Source organism: Ruditapes philippinarum, unplaced genomic scaffold (genome assembly GCF_026571515.1).
Source record: "Ruditapes philippinarum isolate M1 unplaced genomic scaffold, ASM2657151v2 ctg7853_1_1_1_1, whole genome shotgun sequence".
Classification (NCBI taxonomy): domain Eukaryota; kingdom Metazoa; phylum Mollusca; class Bivalvia; order Venerida; family Veneridae; genus Ruditapes; species Ruditapes philippinarum.
In genome coordinates, this window is record NW_026856132.1 from 58461 (window position 1) to 76956 (window position 18496).

The following is an 18496-nucleotide window of genomic DNA, read 5'->3' on the forward strand; positions in this document are numbered from 1 at the left end:
GTTTTTGTTGCTGTTAAAAGCCAATCCGTTAAATAAATATTGAAATTCTGAAAGGAATTAAGATTACGCCTACTCTATACCTGTCAATAATTCATTTTATCAACAACTTAATAGGCTTTTTAATAACACTAAGACTGAGAAAGGAGTTCAATAAGTTATTTAACGTACCACAACCACGTCGTGACAAATATGGTAACTTTAAAGTTATATGAGCAGCGTCACGACAAAACCAACATAATGGGTTTGCGACCAGCATGGATCCAGACCAGCCTGCGCATCCGCGCAGTCTGATCAGGATTCATGCTGTTCGCTTACAAACCCTATAACAAGTAGAGAAACTGATAGCGAACAGCATGGATCGTGATCAGACTGCGCGGATGTGCAGGCTGGTTTGGATCCATGCTTGTCGCAAACCCATTATGTTGGTTTTGTCATGACGCGGCTCATATCATCTGAAAATAATGAATTTAAATAATATCCGACAATATATGAATAAAATTGACACAAAGAAGTATTATTTACTTTTTTCATTTTCCAAAGTTGAATGCATGTGTAAGGTTGTTACATTAAATCTTCATTTATGACATATATGTGTTACAAATGACTTAATAATAAATACAGAATATACACCACGCAAAAATGTTATGTTATATTCTGTTCTTTTTCCTAATTTATACTTTATATTTCGACAATTTACATCACGAAATAAATAAAATAAAGCACAACCTTTCAAATTAAGCGCGTATTTGGTATGTTTTTACTTATTCTTATTTGGGGGTTGGTTTGTGTGCGGTTTCGGTGAGAGGGAGCTTCAGGTAGAAGGGTCGCATTTTTATTTTATCTGTACATATATATCATCTTTCGATACATTCACCTATGGTTTAATGCTAGAAGTTTTTTTTTATTTTTGTATAACAAATCAAAAGTATGGTTTAATAATTAAAAAGACTAGTATGAATTGTATAACAAAATAAAATGCCTTTACAAATAGAGAATCGTTGTTATTCCACTACGAAAATTATTTTTTTAAACAGAAATCTTTCACGTTAATGTTTGTACCACAGTTTTACTGCAACATTAGTCGAGTTTTTACAATGTAAACATGTTCTTTTCTTGAAATACTTTAATCATTCTCTAATTATTTGATTGACTATGAACTTCTAACAATTACGTTTAAATTGAAATAATATCCTCATATCTGTTTTCAATGGTGGCTAATTTGTGCCATCTCGTATTTCTTGCAATTCGGGATGCCAGAAGAAAGCACGGAAATACAGAACGACAATGCGACCAATTTCTTTTACCTCCGCTCCGCGGGGCTTAAGAGCCGAAAGCAAAAAAATACGACAACATGACGTATTTTGTGTTTTCGCCTGTCAGCTCGCGGAACGAAAATACGACATGACACAAATTAGCCACCATAGTTTGCAATGTATCGTGCATTAACCGGTAACCTGTTCGAACCACAAAGCGGCAAGTCTTTACCATCATACGATAGCCGCGCTGATACCCATGCTATGTTCTTTTCACATACTAACTTCTAATCTTGATATCACCACAAGTTCTAAAAACTGAAAAATGGACAAAGCCACTTCGGCATTGGACCAGGTTACAGGTTAAAATAATATATTTAATCTATCTTACATGAACATTATTTATCTTATGCTGTATTGCTTGTTACTTACATTATAAACTCAACCGGTGTGCTGTGTTTTTGTATGCTGCATGGAGTTCTCGTATGTTTTCAATTAATGTACTAACAAAGCTTAAAGTGCACTCCCCAAGATAAGCAAACCACGCGTCAAAACTCATTCTTAAAAACATATTTGATGTCTTAAGACTCGTATAGAAATATTTACAAATGATTATAAACTTTAAACGATATTTGTCACCGTTTTTCTACTATGTTACTTGAGAAATAAGGGGTTGATTTGTGTATTTTACATTTGTAATTACAAAATATAGGTTATTATGTATAAGTGGATTCTAAATAACTGTTGTTTTTTTTGCGTTGTCTATCAACTTTAAATTCCGCGCTACGGCATGCAACTGTCACCACCATAGCTCACGTGACGATGGGTGTATCATGTTACCAAAAATGGCGGTCCATTCAGTTTTTTATTATTTTTTACTTAATTATGTTTTAATCTCTTGCATGATTATTAAATAAAATAAATCTGAATTTGTTAAATATATAAAGGAGTAAATAAAATAAAGTTTAGTTGTTTTTGTGTATTGATCAAGGGAAGTAACCGCTCCGATAATTTTGAATATTCTTTACACATCTATAGGTAACCTTTTTTAAATTTCCATGAAAAAAGCTTACATCTTGGGACGTGCTCTTAAAGTATAAAGAACTTCTTTTTTTTAACTTCATGTCTTCTTTTCGCCAAAGCAATTATAAACTTTCCATAATTTCATGTATGTATTGATTTTAAATTCATTTTAAAAGTTTAAATTTTAGTTTTAATTATATATTTTTATGTTTTATGTTGACAACTTCATACTTTTTTTTGAAATTTATATGTTTTTAGTTTGTGCTTTATTTTTCATTTAACAACTGCATTATTTCTTTTGGAGTTTACATGTTTTTAGTTTGTTTATTTATTTTTCTTTATTTACTGTTTGCCATAATGATATTCAATGCAAAAACCAATTTCTACTAATTATTAGTATGTATTTAATTGTTTGGTGTGATGCATTTATTAGTGATGAGGATACAAAATGGCTAGCCTGGATTGAAGTAAAGTTCAAGGACATTGCGGGAGATGATGGCCAGATTGATCTTGGAGAATTTAAGAAAGCCCTCGGTGTCAAGAAGGTAAAAATAAATAAGTAAATAAATAAATAAATAAATAAATAAATAAATAAATAAATAAATAAATAAATACACTGTGTGCAAATGAGAAGTATCAAAGTACTTAAAGTATACTGTGCTCAAAATATGAAAATATTCATGATTGCTACATAGTACTTTTTACACATAAATATATACGTGTTTTGAGTTCACACAAAAAAATATGTTATGTTTTAAATTCTACACACTGTAGGTGGACACAATATGAATGTATAGTGTCATTGTTCTTTTTTTTTTTATAAGAAAGGGCCATCTATACTTGATCAATAATAGGGAACATATCTTTCAAAAACAAAGTTTGTATAGTTTTTTATTCAAATTAGTTTTATTCAGTAAGAATTTCATAATTTTCAATAAATTATTTCGATAGTATTTTATTCAAGAATGAGCATAGTATATCTTTAAGATACTTAAATATAAGCTCTTTTGCAAAGAGGTAACTATTGGTATGAACACCAGAATCTATAAGATCTCTCCAGTGATTCTTATGGTAGGGATGTACAAAAGGGATTCAATAAATTAATATCAAACATACAACAGGATAACAACCTCTGCAGGGTCACACCCTATGAGGAACAAAATTTTGGATGTTGCTGAGTAAACAGTGGATACCTTTTTGTGAAGTAATACTTTTGAAAAAAAAAAGAGAAGAGAAAAAAACTCTGATACTTTGCTTGTAGAGAGGTTATATTTCTATAGAGGGTCGCTATGTTAGTTTAGTTTAAACTTTATTTATTCAATAAATTGTACATAAATGACATTTACAAACATTGCACAACAATGTAATTCAGACTGGATTGGAAAACAAGTAAAACAATACTTATATCAATTCCTCTCCAGTAAAATTAATTTTCAAGATAAAGATACAAAAATGTTGCGGTTAGATGTAAGCTCTTTGAATGTACAACAAAGAAGAAGAGAATAATATATTGTTGAATTATCACTATAGAAAATCTAAAGTAAATTATGGTGAAATGCTAAAAGAAAGGAAGAATGTAAGGAAAGGTATGATTGAATATATATATATCGGAGTTTAATAATTAAGATTAACATGTAAGGAAATATGAGCGTACGGAAAGACCAAGGGTCACTATGTTGAGGTTATAGTGCACTTTTAAGGTGGAGGAATCTAATCCGAGTACACCGATATGCTTGTATATTGTAATGACTCATAAGGTTCGCAAACTGCAATGAACGTTATTGACTCAATATTTGAAATACTGAAAAGGGAAAACTTGCAGAATATGTTGGTCTGACATTTAAAAAAAAAAACACCAAAAAAAAAAAACAACAAAAAAAACAAAAAAAAAAACAACAACAAACAAACAAACAAAAAACCAACAAAAAAACAGGGATAAACTTTTAAATTTTTAAAATTAAATTGCAATGTCTCCTTCATGTATATAATACAGATATCTTTGATTCTATTAAACTTACCTGTAATAAAGTATGCAAAATAAAATCATAGCATGTTCAAGGTATGTCCATGGAAGTGAGTGAGAATGGTGTCTTTGTGTACTAATGCACACAAAATTCATAGTAGCTAATTTAATTGCCAGCTTCCAAATAGTGCTGCATTGTTTAGGAATCTAAAGTTATAGTCAAATAAACTTTATAAGTGCTCTTCATTCATATGGTCAAGTTTTGATTTACAAGAATGATACAAAAAGTTATTCTTTTTACATTTAGTCTTTCTTCGCCGAGCGATTCTTTGAGTTATTTGACCAGGACTGTAGCGGTACCATCGAGCTGGGAGAACTTATGGACGGTCTGCGCATGCTCACTAAAGGAACACCCGCTCAAAAACTTCAATTTCTATTTGATGTCTACGATGCTGATGGTAAGTTAAAATCAATTAATTAATTAATTTATTTATTAATTAATTAATTAGTTAATTAATTAATTAATTAATTGATTAATTTATTTATTTATGTATTTATTTATTCATTCATTCATATAAGTTTTGCATTTCATAAAAAGGCTAATTATTACAATATTGTCTTCAATACATGCGTTACAGCATTTTATGCTAACAATATTATCAACAATATTGTACTTAACAAAATAGTATCATTTGACTATCATAGTTTGCTCTAGAATACAGGTGCATATTTGCTTACTAGTCACAAATTATAATTTGATCAGAAGATTGTTTTTATTTTGAAACGATTATGGCCAACTCTTCGTCGTTTTCATCATTTAAAATAGCATTTCATAATTAGCTGTAATTATTAACTTTTATGAAGTATCTACATTGAGTCCTTAAACATCCAGATTCACTTTACCGATTTTTATATCCCTTTTCCACTTCATTGGAAGTACATGAACTCTCATAGCTATTTAGAACATATTGGCCATGCTTATATCTGCAATGTATGAGATAGCGTGTTATTTTCTTCTCGAACCTCAAATATTTTACAATAATATAGGTTAGGATGTCCACATCCGCCCCTCTCCCTCTCTTATCACCCCGCAAACACTATGTTCCCGCAGTAAAGTAAGCATGGAACCAGACTATTGCAATCCCCGAATGTATTATCTGGTTCCCATTCAAAATGGCTGACGATCTAATCATTTATAAAAATTATCAGAGTACCAGTCAAATACTAAAAGTTGATTTACTCCAGCGAGCGGATGTATCGACAGGGATGAGCTGACAGCAGTTCTACGGGCTTGTATGGAGGAAAGTTCACTCTCGTTGACAGACGAGAACTTAGAGGATCTCACAGACGCTTTGTTTGATGCGGCAGACGAAGATGAATCAGGAACGATAACTTTTGACGAGCTGAGAACAGAGTTGGAAAAACATCCGGGCGTTATAGAAAATCTCACTATCAGGTAAATACATGTATATGATAAATAGTTGTGCATTTTTTGGCAGAAGGCCATCTAAAATCAGATGGTAAAATTCACAGGAAAGGACTAAATAAAAGAATGATTTTCATTAGTCATTTTAAAATCACAAACTCAAATCCAGGAATCTTATTGGCAATTCTAAAATAAATTTGTAAAGTATAGTTTGTGTCATTCTAAAATATAATTGTAAGGAAAGTTCTATGAAATGTAAGGGATAGTTCTTGCCATTATAAAATAAAATGTCAATGATAGATCTGTAATAAACTTTCCCACTATAATAACTATACCGGTATATCATATTTGTTTTTATCTTCTCCCAGTGCCGCCCAATGGTTGAAACCACCAGATGGCTCCAAGAAGAAGAAAAGTGGTTTCCGGCATTTTACGGCTGATTACTGGAGGAACAATTATAAAAAAGTTGGTTACTTTTTAATCTACTGGGCGCTTAATATTGTCTTGTATGCGGTCGCCATGTGGCAGTACAGAGAATCAAATACGTGGATTATGGTTAGTAAATTATGTAGAGGACTTTAAGTAGTTTATTAAGTATTATTTAATATTTTTTCTTTAAAAAGATAACGCAGTGTCTTAAAAGTGAAAATTGAAGACTCGTTCTTTAATGCAGTTGTTCATAGGAGATAATATTTAGGGGTTAACAAATGCACTGGACTGAATATTTCACCCATGCGACCAGTGCAGACCAAGATCAGCCGGCATATCCTATTTAGTCGATACATATCCTTAGATTTTTCTTTAAAATTATGAGTGTTATATAGATCGAAAGAAGTAAAAGTTCATTTACGATACTATGCGGGGTTTATATAATCGGCTGTTAATATTAAAGTTTTAAAATAAGGAGATCCCCAAAGTGCAATCAAAGTACAAATTAAAAAGTACAAGAGTACAGAAATAGATCGGTTTAGTCGGATTATTAAACCAGGCTCCGGCCATTGAGTCTAATAGTCATTCGGCTCTCAACGTTGATCCAGAAATCATGTGTAATTTGTAGTTGTTCCCTGCAAAGAAATTGGTTTGCTTCCAAGGCAAGCCGGTTTGGTGACGTGGCCGCCGTAATTTGTCCAAAAATGTGTTAAAATTGTAGTAAAGGTACAGAAAAACAAACAAGTTATAATGTAAGGTTCATCATTGGCACCTCTCTTTTTTCCGTTGTTGGGGAGGGGGGGGGGGGTGCGACTGGGGTAGTGTACACATAATTACATGTACGTTTTTTTGTTGTTTTTTTTTTTAAAAATCAGAACCATTCTAAATCATGAGAATATGAGAATGTTTGTTTCTTTACACACTTTAACAAGTTATCTTTAAGACGAAAAATTTACATAATTATTTGTCAGCTAAGTCCATCTTTAAAAGTTAATGTATGTGTTATACTGCTAACAATCTTCATGTCACGTGATTTACAGTTCGCACGTGGCGCTGGATTATGCCTCAACTTCAACTGTATGTGGGTACTCGTGCTGATGTTACGGAAGAGTCTAACATTTCTCAGAATGACAAAACTCGTGCATATACTTCCTCTAGATCAGAATATACTGTTCCATAAAATGACAGCGTGGACTATCGCATTCATGGCGCTTGTACACACTATAGCCCACATCGGTAATGCTGGTAAGTGTCCGACAAAAATAACTGAGCCGGCTTTTATTTGGATCGGCTTTTAGTATATTTGCTGAATTTAATTTAATTTTTGCATTATTTGATAACATTTTAAACGTTATGTTATCAAGTCTTATTCCACAAACAAGCTTTATGCGGTGTGATTTTAGAAGTTTGGTTCTTTTGTGCATGTTATATGTATTTGTGGAATAAATTGATATTACGTCATGTCATTTCTTACGTCAGATGTAATATAATATGTCTTTGAATAAATGCCCGTTAATTTGAATGGGCGTTGTTTTTTTTCCAAAATGATTTCATTATCATTTATGGTATCAGTATGTAATAAACTTATCGTGTACTAAACATTGCATAACTCTAGTTTGTCCATTAAATCAAATATATATAACAAAGGTGCGTGTATTTGGTGCCGACACGGCCGAGCTGTTAATGCATGCTTAAGGGTGGCAAGTCGGATGGGTTGAAACCCCGTCCTGGCCAAGCCGCTGTTCCCTTGAACAAGAAACGTCACACTCATGGCTTGGACTGGTTGTTTTCAGGGCCAGATTATAGCTTCACTGCACATTCGCACTAAAATCAATTATATATTTATAAACGAGTTTCATGTTGCTTTTTTTATTTTTTATTTTTGTTGTTGTTGTTTTAGCTCACGCGGCCAATGCAGCAGCTTTAGAAATGTGGGAGGTATTGTTCACCGCCAAAGCTGGCGTGGGATTTGTTGGTGGTAGTGCATTTATAACAGGCTGGCTGCTGGACATTGTGCTTGTTATAATGGTAATATGTTCCATGGAGTTCGTCCGGCGTGGTGGACATTTTCAGGTGCTTATTTTCTAGTCATAAAATTAATAAAAATGTCATAAAAGATATAAGTATATTTTCAACGCACTATGTTTCGTTTTGTTGCAGGTTTTGAAATAATAAATAAATAAATAAATAAATAAATAAATAAATAAATAAATAAAAGCTTATACTCTGTCACTTATAAATGTTCTTATGAACTATTGGCTGAATAAAAGGGCAGCAACTGGGTAGCACAAAATTGACATCCTTAAAAGAGTTGTCTCCCTTCAAGTTTTTATCTGAAAAAGAGACCAGTACTGTAAGAATAATAATGCAACTCAGCTGCATAATTTCGTCAAAGATTTTTTATTAAATGTTTGGCAATTAACACATTCTCAAACTCTGATTTAGTAAAATGATGTGTAACGTTTGTCAGCTAACAAAACAATATTATGCCGGCTCGCCACGGCGAGCCGGTATTACGTTAGGATTTTACTGAGAAACGACCTAAAACTCCGAATCCATCCAAAAATTTAATCGAAGCTTGGCTTCCAGCTTTCTATAAAAAATTATCTATCTGGGCTAGGATCCAAAATTATTTAGCCAATCAAATTTAATCTTACAAAGCGTCAAAAAACCTCCAATTTTCACGCCATATTTAAAAAGCAGCAAGTATTGTTTTGAGCGCAAAGATATTATGATGATTAAAAATGTTTGTTTTCATGAATTCTTTTCAATAAATCATATTAACACTGACTTTTGATTTAGCGATTTCACCTGTTCCTCTGTAGTAAGTTTTCGTTTGGTTAATTAACATAAGTGTACACCTGGTTCTGTGCATTTTTTTCTTTTTCCTTTTTTCCGGTCATTTTATCCTTTCTGTTATTTAGTGTATATATATTTACTGGCCGGGATCCGGGACACCCGGACTGGCCGGGATCCGGGATCGTATAAGATATAGAGGAAAAACTTATAAACTATATTTGTGTTGATTATTGTCGTAATGAAAGGCCATTAAACGTTAAGTTTTTTATTGTATGTAATGAACGTTAAATTAATTAAACTTTGGATATAAATATATTTAGAGCTATTTATCAACAAACTTAAAAATCACAATACTTATAATTATATGCCTAATTAATTGGAAAAATCAAAGACTACATTCTTGAATTGGTCAAATCCCGGGATCCCTTTATGTTTTAATGCAATCCCAGCTTTTCTGAAAACTATTCTTGAACTGGCCAATTCCTTGGATCTCTTTAGACTTTAATACGATCCCGGCTTTTCTGAAAACTATATTCTTGAACTGGTCAATTCCCGGGATCCCTATATGTTTTAATAGGATCCCGGCTTATCTGAAAAGCATCTAAGACTGGTTAGTTCCCGGGATCCCTATATTTTTAATAGGATCCCGGCTTTTCTGGCTGAATTAATTGACAACTTGTGTTTACTTTAGGACTTGTGTTTGTCACTCATTCCAATACTAAATATCATATTACAACTTAACTTCGTATAAAGAGACATCTTTATGAATTCTACCTATCTAATCTTTATTTGGTCAAGGTCAAAAGGCCATATAGTAAATGTGCATAGACATAGGGACTTTATTCTATCTGTTTACATGCATCTTAATATATACTCATATTCCTCTTTGTTCAACTGAGTGAAACTGGCTTCCATAACTTTATGTCACTTTTATTTTGATGTTCCCTGAAGTCTCTTCAGCTAACAGAACTGTCATTTTTACATTTAAATGCACCCCTGGAAAAAAATTACGAAGCGAGTCGCTACTAGCTTTTTTAAAAGCTAACCTTGTTAAAATTACAGTATCTTCTGTTTTCACATACTTAATATTGTTCGGTCTTTTAATGCGCTTTAAAATATAAGATAGTTTTGAATCGGAGTCATTACTTTAAACGGTTTGGAATTGATGATATGTATTTTGTTTTACTTATAATGTAAAAATCAAATTAAAAAAGTTTTGATTTGAGTAATTATATTTTTAAACATACGAGGATTTGGTGTAAAAAGATTCATTTTAGGATTTTAAAAGGTGGCAATCATAAAATTGAGTTTAGATAAATTGATAATTAGGAGCATATATAGTTAAAGTAAATAGATTTAAGGTCTTAATTTGATTTTTTTTATGTAAATGCAGAATCGATTTTAGATAAAGTGATTTTAGGACCTTATATGGAGGAATATGTAGACCTGATTTTAAAGGCTATGATTTTAGGACTTTATTTTTGGAGGCAAACGTATAAAGTGATTTTACAGGAGAGAGTTTTATATAAGCTTTAAGCTTTTTACTCAATCCTGAATGCATTTTATGCATTGTAATTTTGTTTGTAAATATGGAAGAAGAAATGAATATCGTTTAAACCAAATTGTTATTAGGACCTTCATTAGACATATACATGTATGTATAACTGATATTAAATAAATTTCACCCAGGTGTTTTATTGGACACACATGTTGTACGTGGTATTCTGGATCCTCGTTCTTCTTCACGGCCCACATTTCTGGAAATGGTTTATTGTTCCTGGAGTACTCTTTATTATGGAGAAGATTTCCAGGTCAAAGTTCATTAAGATGGCGAGATTTGGGGAAACATTCATAGAGGAAGTTAATCTGCTTCCCTCTGGCGTAAGTTTTACTTATTTTGGAATTTTCTTTAATTTGATACGCCATTGAAACGCTGAACGTTGATCTTATTAAATTTCAAGTCACGCCGAATAATCTTTAAGGTCATATCGTGACTTTCCTGCTTTATTTCTAGAGGAAGACTGTGCATTATTACAAGCAAGAGCAGGTACCTGAGAATAATCTCCCACTTTCCAATAGCTTTCTTGATAGCTTCCTCGCATGAGCGAGTCCCAATTCCAACACGGGATTCGAGCCAACAGCGACGAGGAATAAGTGATTGAAGTCGCAGACATTAACGAATGGGCCACGTAGGCCCCTTTTTGAAATGCATCAACAATGTAATAAGTATATCTTGACAATAAATGTAGTATATGAATATAAGCAAAACTTTAGAAAACACAAGTACTTACATGTATATTGTTTGCAGTAGTCTTTATTCATGTAGATGTTTTACATATTAATCACACATACATATTCAAGAGGAAAGTAGATTGTTAAATATATGTGAGTAGCTATCCTGTCTTATAAAGAAACAACGATTCTAAACAGCGTTTGAGAGCTATTTATACCGTTTGTTTCTAAATGTAGCACACCGGACTTTACTAAACATAGAGAGGTATCGAGGGTTATCCTTGTTGTTTATGTATTTAATCGTCACCAAATTTCATTCTTTCTATCTTCATTCTTTTTATTTTACAATTGTAGGAAAAATAACACATTCAACCTTTAGAAAAGCTATACAAAATAACACATTCAACCTTTAGAAAAGCTATAGGCCGCCTTCCGATATAAATGGTTTTGCAATACATGTATAATCTTTTTCAAGAAAACAACACTGTTGGAATATATCAATAGTTTCATCCATATCAAAATCAGGTATACATGTATATAAAAGGCTATCATTACCTTCTTTTTTACAGGTTACTCATCTCGTCATTACTCGGCCAATTAATTTCCGGTATCAACCGGGTGATTATATATTTATTCAAATTCCCGATATAGCAGCCTACGAGTGGCATCCGTTTACCATAAGTTCAGCTCCTGAAATGGAAGGTAACGTGTTAATTTTTCTTCGTTTTTGATACTAGTGAATCCGTAAATTGTTAGAGGTAGTCAAGTCGAACAGGGGTTCAAACCGGGACCCTCAGAATACAGTTTCGTAGCTCTACTGACCAAGTTACGAAGCTGCTTACACATTTTCTTCCTACAACCGTTAACAATATTTGTATTAACCTTTTACGCTTATTTTCGAAGCTGGAATTATCAAAGTGTATTAGCTAGGAGAGCCCGCAATATTCTTGATGCCTGAGTAAGTCTGTAAGCAAACAATTCTATAAAGTTTGATATTGTTCTTGAAATTATAGAGATTTAAGCTTTTTTTTTCATTACCATTAATCTGATAATATATTTGCACCCTTCATATCCTGCAAATTTCATATTGTCGCTGTGATCCTTCGGAAGCAAAAGAGCTGTCGGTAGGACAACAACGATCAATTATTCCTAGTGCTTGATATTAAAAAATTTTTTAAGTTAACAAAAGGGCAAATTCAAAGCCAGATGTCAATAGAATATGAAAATGTCTGAGGTGGTATGCAAACTTAAATGTAAATTGTAAGTGGAAAAAGGGGCATTATTCTGTCAAATGCTTGATACAGTTACCTTCTCCTGTCTACAAGTTGAAGTCATGATGGTGAACAAGTGTGCAAAGTTTCAAAGCCATATGTCAATGGACTTTGACAATATTTGAGGTATTACAAAAGCTTTAACAAAAATTAAAAGTCGAAAAAGGGGCATTATTCTGTCAAAATGCTCGATAGAGTTACCTCCTCCTGTCTACAGGTTGGGGTCATGATGGTTAACAAGCGTGCAAAGTTTCAAAGTCATATGTCAATGGACTTGGAAAATATTTTGAGGTATTACAAAAACTTTAACAAAAATTCTAAGTCGAAAAAGGGGCATAATTCTGTCAAAATACTTGATACAGTTACCTCCTCCTGTCTACAGGTTGGGGTCATGATGGTGAACATGTGTGCAAAGTTTCAAAGCCATATGTCAATGGACTTTGAAAATATTTGAGGTATTACAAAAACTTTAGGCCGAGTGGTTAAGGTCGTTGACTTCAAACCACTTGCCCCTCACCGCTGTGGGTTTGAATCCCGACAGGGACTTTGGATTCTTTCATGTGTAGAAGCTATCCAGCTAGCTTACGGAACGTCGATGGTTCTACTCAGGTACCCGTTCGTGCCTGAAATAATGCACGGAAGGGCACCTTGAGGTCTTCCTCCATCAGTAAAGCTGAAACGTCGCGATATGACCTATACTGTGTCGATGTGACGTTAAACTCAAAACAAACAAAACACAATCAAAAACTTTAACATAAGTGGTTACGCCGACGCCGACGCTCGGGTGACTACAATAGCTCTACTTATTCTTATCGAATAGTCGAGCTAATAAATCACAAAAAAATTACATGAAAACTGCAGACTCGGTTTGATTGAGTCTGTGCATGAGGGGTAATGAAAAGGTGCAACATCCCTCATGCCCCCCCCCCAGCACCGGCTGGAGCGGTACTCATTTTTTTTAAACAAAACTTGTATAGAGTTATGGTAATGTATGCTAAGACGATGGAACACATTTAGAAATAACATTGTTGAATAGTTTACACAATTCCCGGGACAGCTCTGTAAAAATATCATCGATATTGATTATAAATGATTAATAAAATATACTTACATTTTCCAAACAGTACAAATGTGCAAACTTTTTTCAGGTTATATCTGGTTGCACGTGAGATCAGCTGGTCACTGGACTAATAAACTATACAAACATTTTGACGAGATGGAGGCCCCGGATACAGAAGATGACTTAGCGAAATTAAATGATAGTAAGTTACAGTAATAGATCTAGTTTATGTAAAAAAAAAAAAAAAGCATTTTAAAAAATCTGTCCCCTTTGATTTATTACCACAGTGAATATAAAATAAAAACAAAAATAATCTCAACAGAGAACTGAAAGTGACAAAAATTTAAACCGTTGCATGCTCTCTTTGGTTTTGCTGATAATTAAATACTGTTTCAGGCGGTGCTATAGGGGGCATAAGAGATGCAACACCGCCCATTTTGTCTTACTAACAAACTGTAGAAAATTAAGTGTGTTATATATCGCTTATTTTTGTGTTATCTGTCATTCCGTTTGATATTCTCTTTTCCAGTTTTATCTGTCAAGGAGAGCTAATAGTAGATATATTTTTGCGACACCTCTTCATTTAGCTATTTATCATAATGCTTTTCCAATAACTGTATAACATACACTTTTACAGGAAGGAAAGCAAGTAGAAAGTTCGAAAATTTTGAAAGGGTATGTAGTAACTTTTTTCTTATTATTCTGTACACATTTCCACAAACGCTTTCATTATATACTTAGCATAACATTTATAAAAGATATCATTTCATCTTTTACTGTTGTTTTTCGTAAACCATATTTATGTATATTCGTAGCCTTTTGAAAAACAGAAAATTAAACAATAAATCAAGTCGATCATGTCCTATTATTTTACATTGAAGACCAACCCTCAATATTTTATTAACGTATTTTCTGAGGTTTGTCCAACAAGGATTTTTATTGGTCAGTGCATATTCTGTCCCGATTTCTGACCGATCAAATACCTGGCATATGTGTTTTAGATTAGCAAAAAACTAAGATTATAATCTTCGATCCTGATTTGTATTGTTTCAAAAGAAAATTTAAAGACGGACATCTACCCACCATCTTATAATTTAACTTTCTACATACATTAACTACTAGTATATTATTATTTAAGTTATTGATATTTTCTTTTACTTGGATGTTTGGTATAATTAACGTTTTAAACTGTTACTTACTTGTTGAAAAATGTCCACCAATTTCATCGTCTATTATTTTCTTACATCAAGCAAACCGAACAGGTCTTTGTATCACCTTAACTTACAATTAATTTGTTTGTTTCTTTTTCTTTTTTTCACTTCAATTTATTTTAGAAAATCAATAAGTTTTTCGTTGTTTAGTTGTCTTCATCAACAATTTTGTTTTCAATCTAGGTGCGATTTGTTTTGTTATTTATATCTATATAGTTATTACGAATGTTTACGCGTTGCCACGCTTGATATGTAAAATGGACTTGTCCATCTTTCATTTTGGTCAAAGCCATTCATCTTTGAAAATATTTTTTTAAAGAAAATGGAACAGGCTGAAAAGTGAACCGTTTAAGCCATGATATAACTGCACGGGCGTGCCGTGCCGTCTGATTTTGGTCTGCACTGGTTGTGTGAGTAGATTTTGTAGCTGCCGGAAGGCTAAGGATTTTCATTCAGTTTAACCTGCATATGTCGTCACTTACAACACAAACCCAACAACTACAACATACATGCATACGCGTCAAAATTTAGTGCGATGATAATTAATTAAATCATAAAAAAAAAACATTAAAAAATATGAAGTTAACAATTTTTTGAATGCCGATTCATAAAAATACTGAAAGCAAACTTTAAGACTATACTGATGAGGTTATAATTGATTCATTTAAACAAGTTAACTTCCCTGATCAGTACAGTAGTGTTACATAACGCAGTTACCTTTAAAACCAGCTTGTATATAAAAGACGTTTTATTAAATTATGTCATTAAAATTGTTGCTCAAGTACGAATTAGAATTATATTGTTATTATTTTTTATAATTCGAAAATCACCTTTGATCAGATTTCTCATGTACTTTGATTTTATTTAACAATTACAACTGTTATGTAGAGCGTTAATGTGACCCACGTCTTTCGTTTTAAATGATTTCTGAGCCACCAATTCAGCACGTTTTTTTTTTAGATTTATGTTATATTTATTTCATAGTTAGAATGTCACCTAGATAGATTTATGTGTCATGCATTTAAATACAATTCTCTCGATTGAAACGATTTCAGATTGTACAAAAATGCATATTTGTTAGACAACCCTATCTGTTTCTGTAAGCATTTACTTTTAAAAAGTATTAATATCATTTGTGTCTGTATAAAAATCGTACAGGCTTACTAGATGATAGCATTACAATACAAGGGCGTTTGAGGAAAAAAGGTTATTTTATTTCAGCAGACATTTGTTGAGCGAGTGATAAAAATAGAATACTAGTATTATATTCGTGTAGGTTCATTACTGTATTTAAGATATTATATAAGATTATGCTCGCCACAGGCTCGTTTGTTAAATTCAGTATTGAACCTACACTCATTAAAACTTGTCTTTATAATAAATCATATATCTACAGATTTCTGTTACAGGCATACTCAAGACGTACGGTGAATCTCTCTAAATCTTCTAGAGGGGCATCACGACGTGGCCAGAAAACTAAACAAAAACATAAGCTTGTAAACGTCAAGGTAATTGTGAAGACAATAATCTGAAAGATATTCAATAAAATTCCAAAAATACTCTTACAGTAATTAACAGTAATATTTTTACATCATAATATATAAAAACCATAATGATTCTAACTTGTTTCACCACTCCAGAAGTTGCCATATTTAAATATCTTGAATAGGATTATCCCTCGGAAACATTTAAACAACACAATTGTAGACTCGGTTTGATTGAGTCTGTACATGAGGGATTATACAAACATGCAACATCCCTCACGCCCTCTAGCAGCGGCTTGAGCGGTCTGAAGTTTTGTTATTAATTGCGACGTCATTTCAAACGTTGTCGCTTTTAGTATTACATAATTATGTTTGCATAAAATGGTCATTTTAATTAACAAATACATCATTGATATACGTCCATTCACAGTAGAGTAATAATGCTTATTTAACTTGCTAGTGTTACATTGATGGTCCATATGGAACGGGAACACGTGAGGTATTCGACACGGAACATGCCGTCCTTGTTGGAGCAGGAATTGGTGTGACACCTATGGCGTCTATTTTACAAAGTGTATGGTACAGATTTAATGCTGTCCGGCAGAAATGTCCACAGTGTGAGCACATATGGTATCCTGAAGAAGAAATGGCTGGTATGAAACTGAAAAAGGTTTGTATTTTAAGATATTTTGATATTTTAAACAACATCATTTGCATTTGAATACTTTTATCTGTTCGATACATCTGCAACACGTAAATGTGGAATTTGCCTATATCTAATCCCAGGGTACAAACATTCGATTTACTTTTTAAGCTTTGTGGTGCACTTCCGTTTACAACAAAAGGAGTGATCAACGTGTTTCGTTTATTCTCTGTACCCTGGGATTAGATGGGAAAACCCCACATTTGTTCTGGAGTATCTTTATTATCATAAAATTATGTTACCATTTCACTACTGAACTTGCTAAGTAGGTAACTATAAATTGCCAATAATTCTTTAAAACGTATATCAGATAAACGTAAAGTTTCCATTTATATTTGGTTTGAAAATTTACTCCAATTCGTTTCACTTTCAATTCATGAGTCAGATAATCTCTTGGTTATCGTAAGTAAACGTGTCTGTCAACATGTTTGTTTGATTGTTTGATTAGATAGCTAAATTTTTACGCCAATTTTAACACATATTTGGTTGGTCTGCCGGCATGACAGACTTTCCTGGATCGTTATTAATTACAAATATCTTCGTACGTGAATGACAAATTATATCCCATTCTAATTTCTGAATCAGTGGTGAGAGACAAACAGGTTTTAAATAAACCTTTCAGGATTTGCTCCCGAAATAATTATCTTTCCATTGCTTTTGTTTCTTCGGAATGAAAAAATAGTAAACATTTAAGTGATGTTACAACAGACTTCTCTTTTTCCTTGACTTTGTTGGCATCATCGTTAAGGCTGATTTTAAATACTGGTACTGTGAATATTTTCGATCATGCATATCAGTTTGTTCTATTTCTTTAAACTCGATGGAATAATTTATATGATTGAATTTAGTAATATTTTAAATGAAAATATTCATACAAAGAAAACAGGCAGTCTTCTGTTCTTTTGTTGACATTGTCATCTTTTTATCTCTTCTCTTGCTTTAGGTTGATTTCATATGGATAAACAGAGACCAGAAAAGCTTTGAATGGTTCTTAACGCTGCTTAATCAGATTGAGTTGGAGCAAAGCAGTCATCATGGTATCTTAGAAAATAGTATTCAGATGCATATGTACATGACAGCCGCGCAGAAAAAGACCGACATGAAAGGCATTGGACTACAAGTATGCCCTTTTTTAACATTCGCCCATTTCTTTTTCTTTTTTAGAGCATTAGGCATTTTGGTATTAAGTTGCACTTTTATATATTTCACTAAATGCACAGAAAGATAGAATTTTCAGCTGAACAATTATCTTTGCATTCATTTGTAAATTGAATCTCCGGCTCTAAGGGTTCAGTCTTTATATGCCACATTGTTCCTCACTACTTTTTGCCATTTGATATGTACAAAATTCTGTTGCTAAGACTTATACTGATTTTTAGGGACCTTCCGCCTGAAATATAGTATGCAATTAACATAAATTAGCATACCGTGAGATTAACCGCAACTATTCCCCAAGTCGAATGTCATGATGACAACACATAATTGTAATCATAAATAAGTACACCGTGGAATTTCCTGAATATCCCTTATAAAATTATCAAATTGTTATTTTAAATTATTAATTAACACACTTTGAGATTTATCAAAAATATTTCCCAACCATAACTTCACGAAAAGGCATCATAAAACTTACACACCGTCG

At 32.6% G+C, this 18496-nt stretch overlaps 1 protein-coding gene across 1 annotated transcript in view; it reads left to right on the top strand.

The window, feature by feature from the left end:
• The window catches only part of LOC132745505 (NADPH oxidase 5-like), a 44593-nt gene extending 26496 nt beyond the window's left edge, over positions 1-18097 (top strand). The window contains exons 7-19 of the mRNA XM_060734456.1: positions 2710-2821; positions 4547-4697; positions 5485-5695; positions 6034-6220; positions 7135-7339; positions 7995-8167; positions 10583-10774; positions 11695-11827; positions 13545-13658; positions 14094-14131; positions 16077-16175; positions 16612-16821; positions 17798-18097. Of these exons, the coding sequence (XP_060590439.1) occupies positions 2710-2821; positions 4547-4697; positions 5485-5695; positions 6034-6220; positions 7135-7339; positions 7995-8167; positions 10583-10774; positions 11695-11827; positions 13545-13658; positions 14094-14131; positions 16077-16175; positions 16612-16821; positions 17798-18082 (2110 nt within the window). The 3' untranslated portion in view covers positions 18083-18097. The remainder of the gene's footprint in view (positions 1-2709; positions 2822-4546; positions 4698-5484; positions 5696-6033; positions 6221-7134; positions 7340-7994; positions 8168-10582; positions 10775-11694; positions 11828-13544; positions 13659-14093; positions 14132-16076; positions 16176-16611; positions 16822-17797) is intronic.
• The last annotated feature ends 399 nt before the right edge of the window (positions 18098-18496 follow it).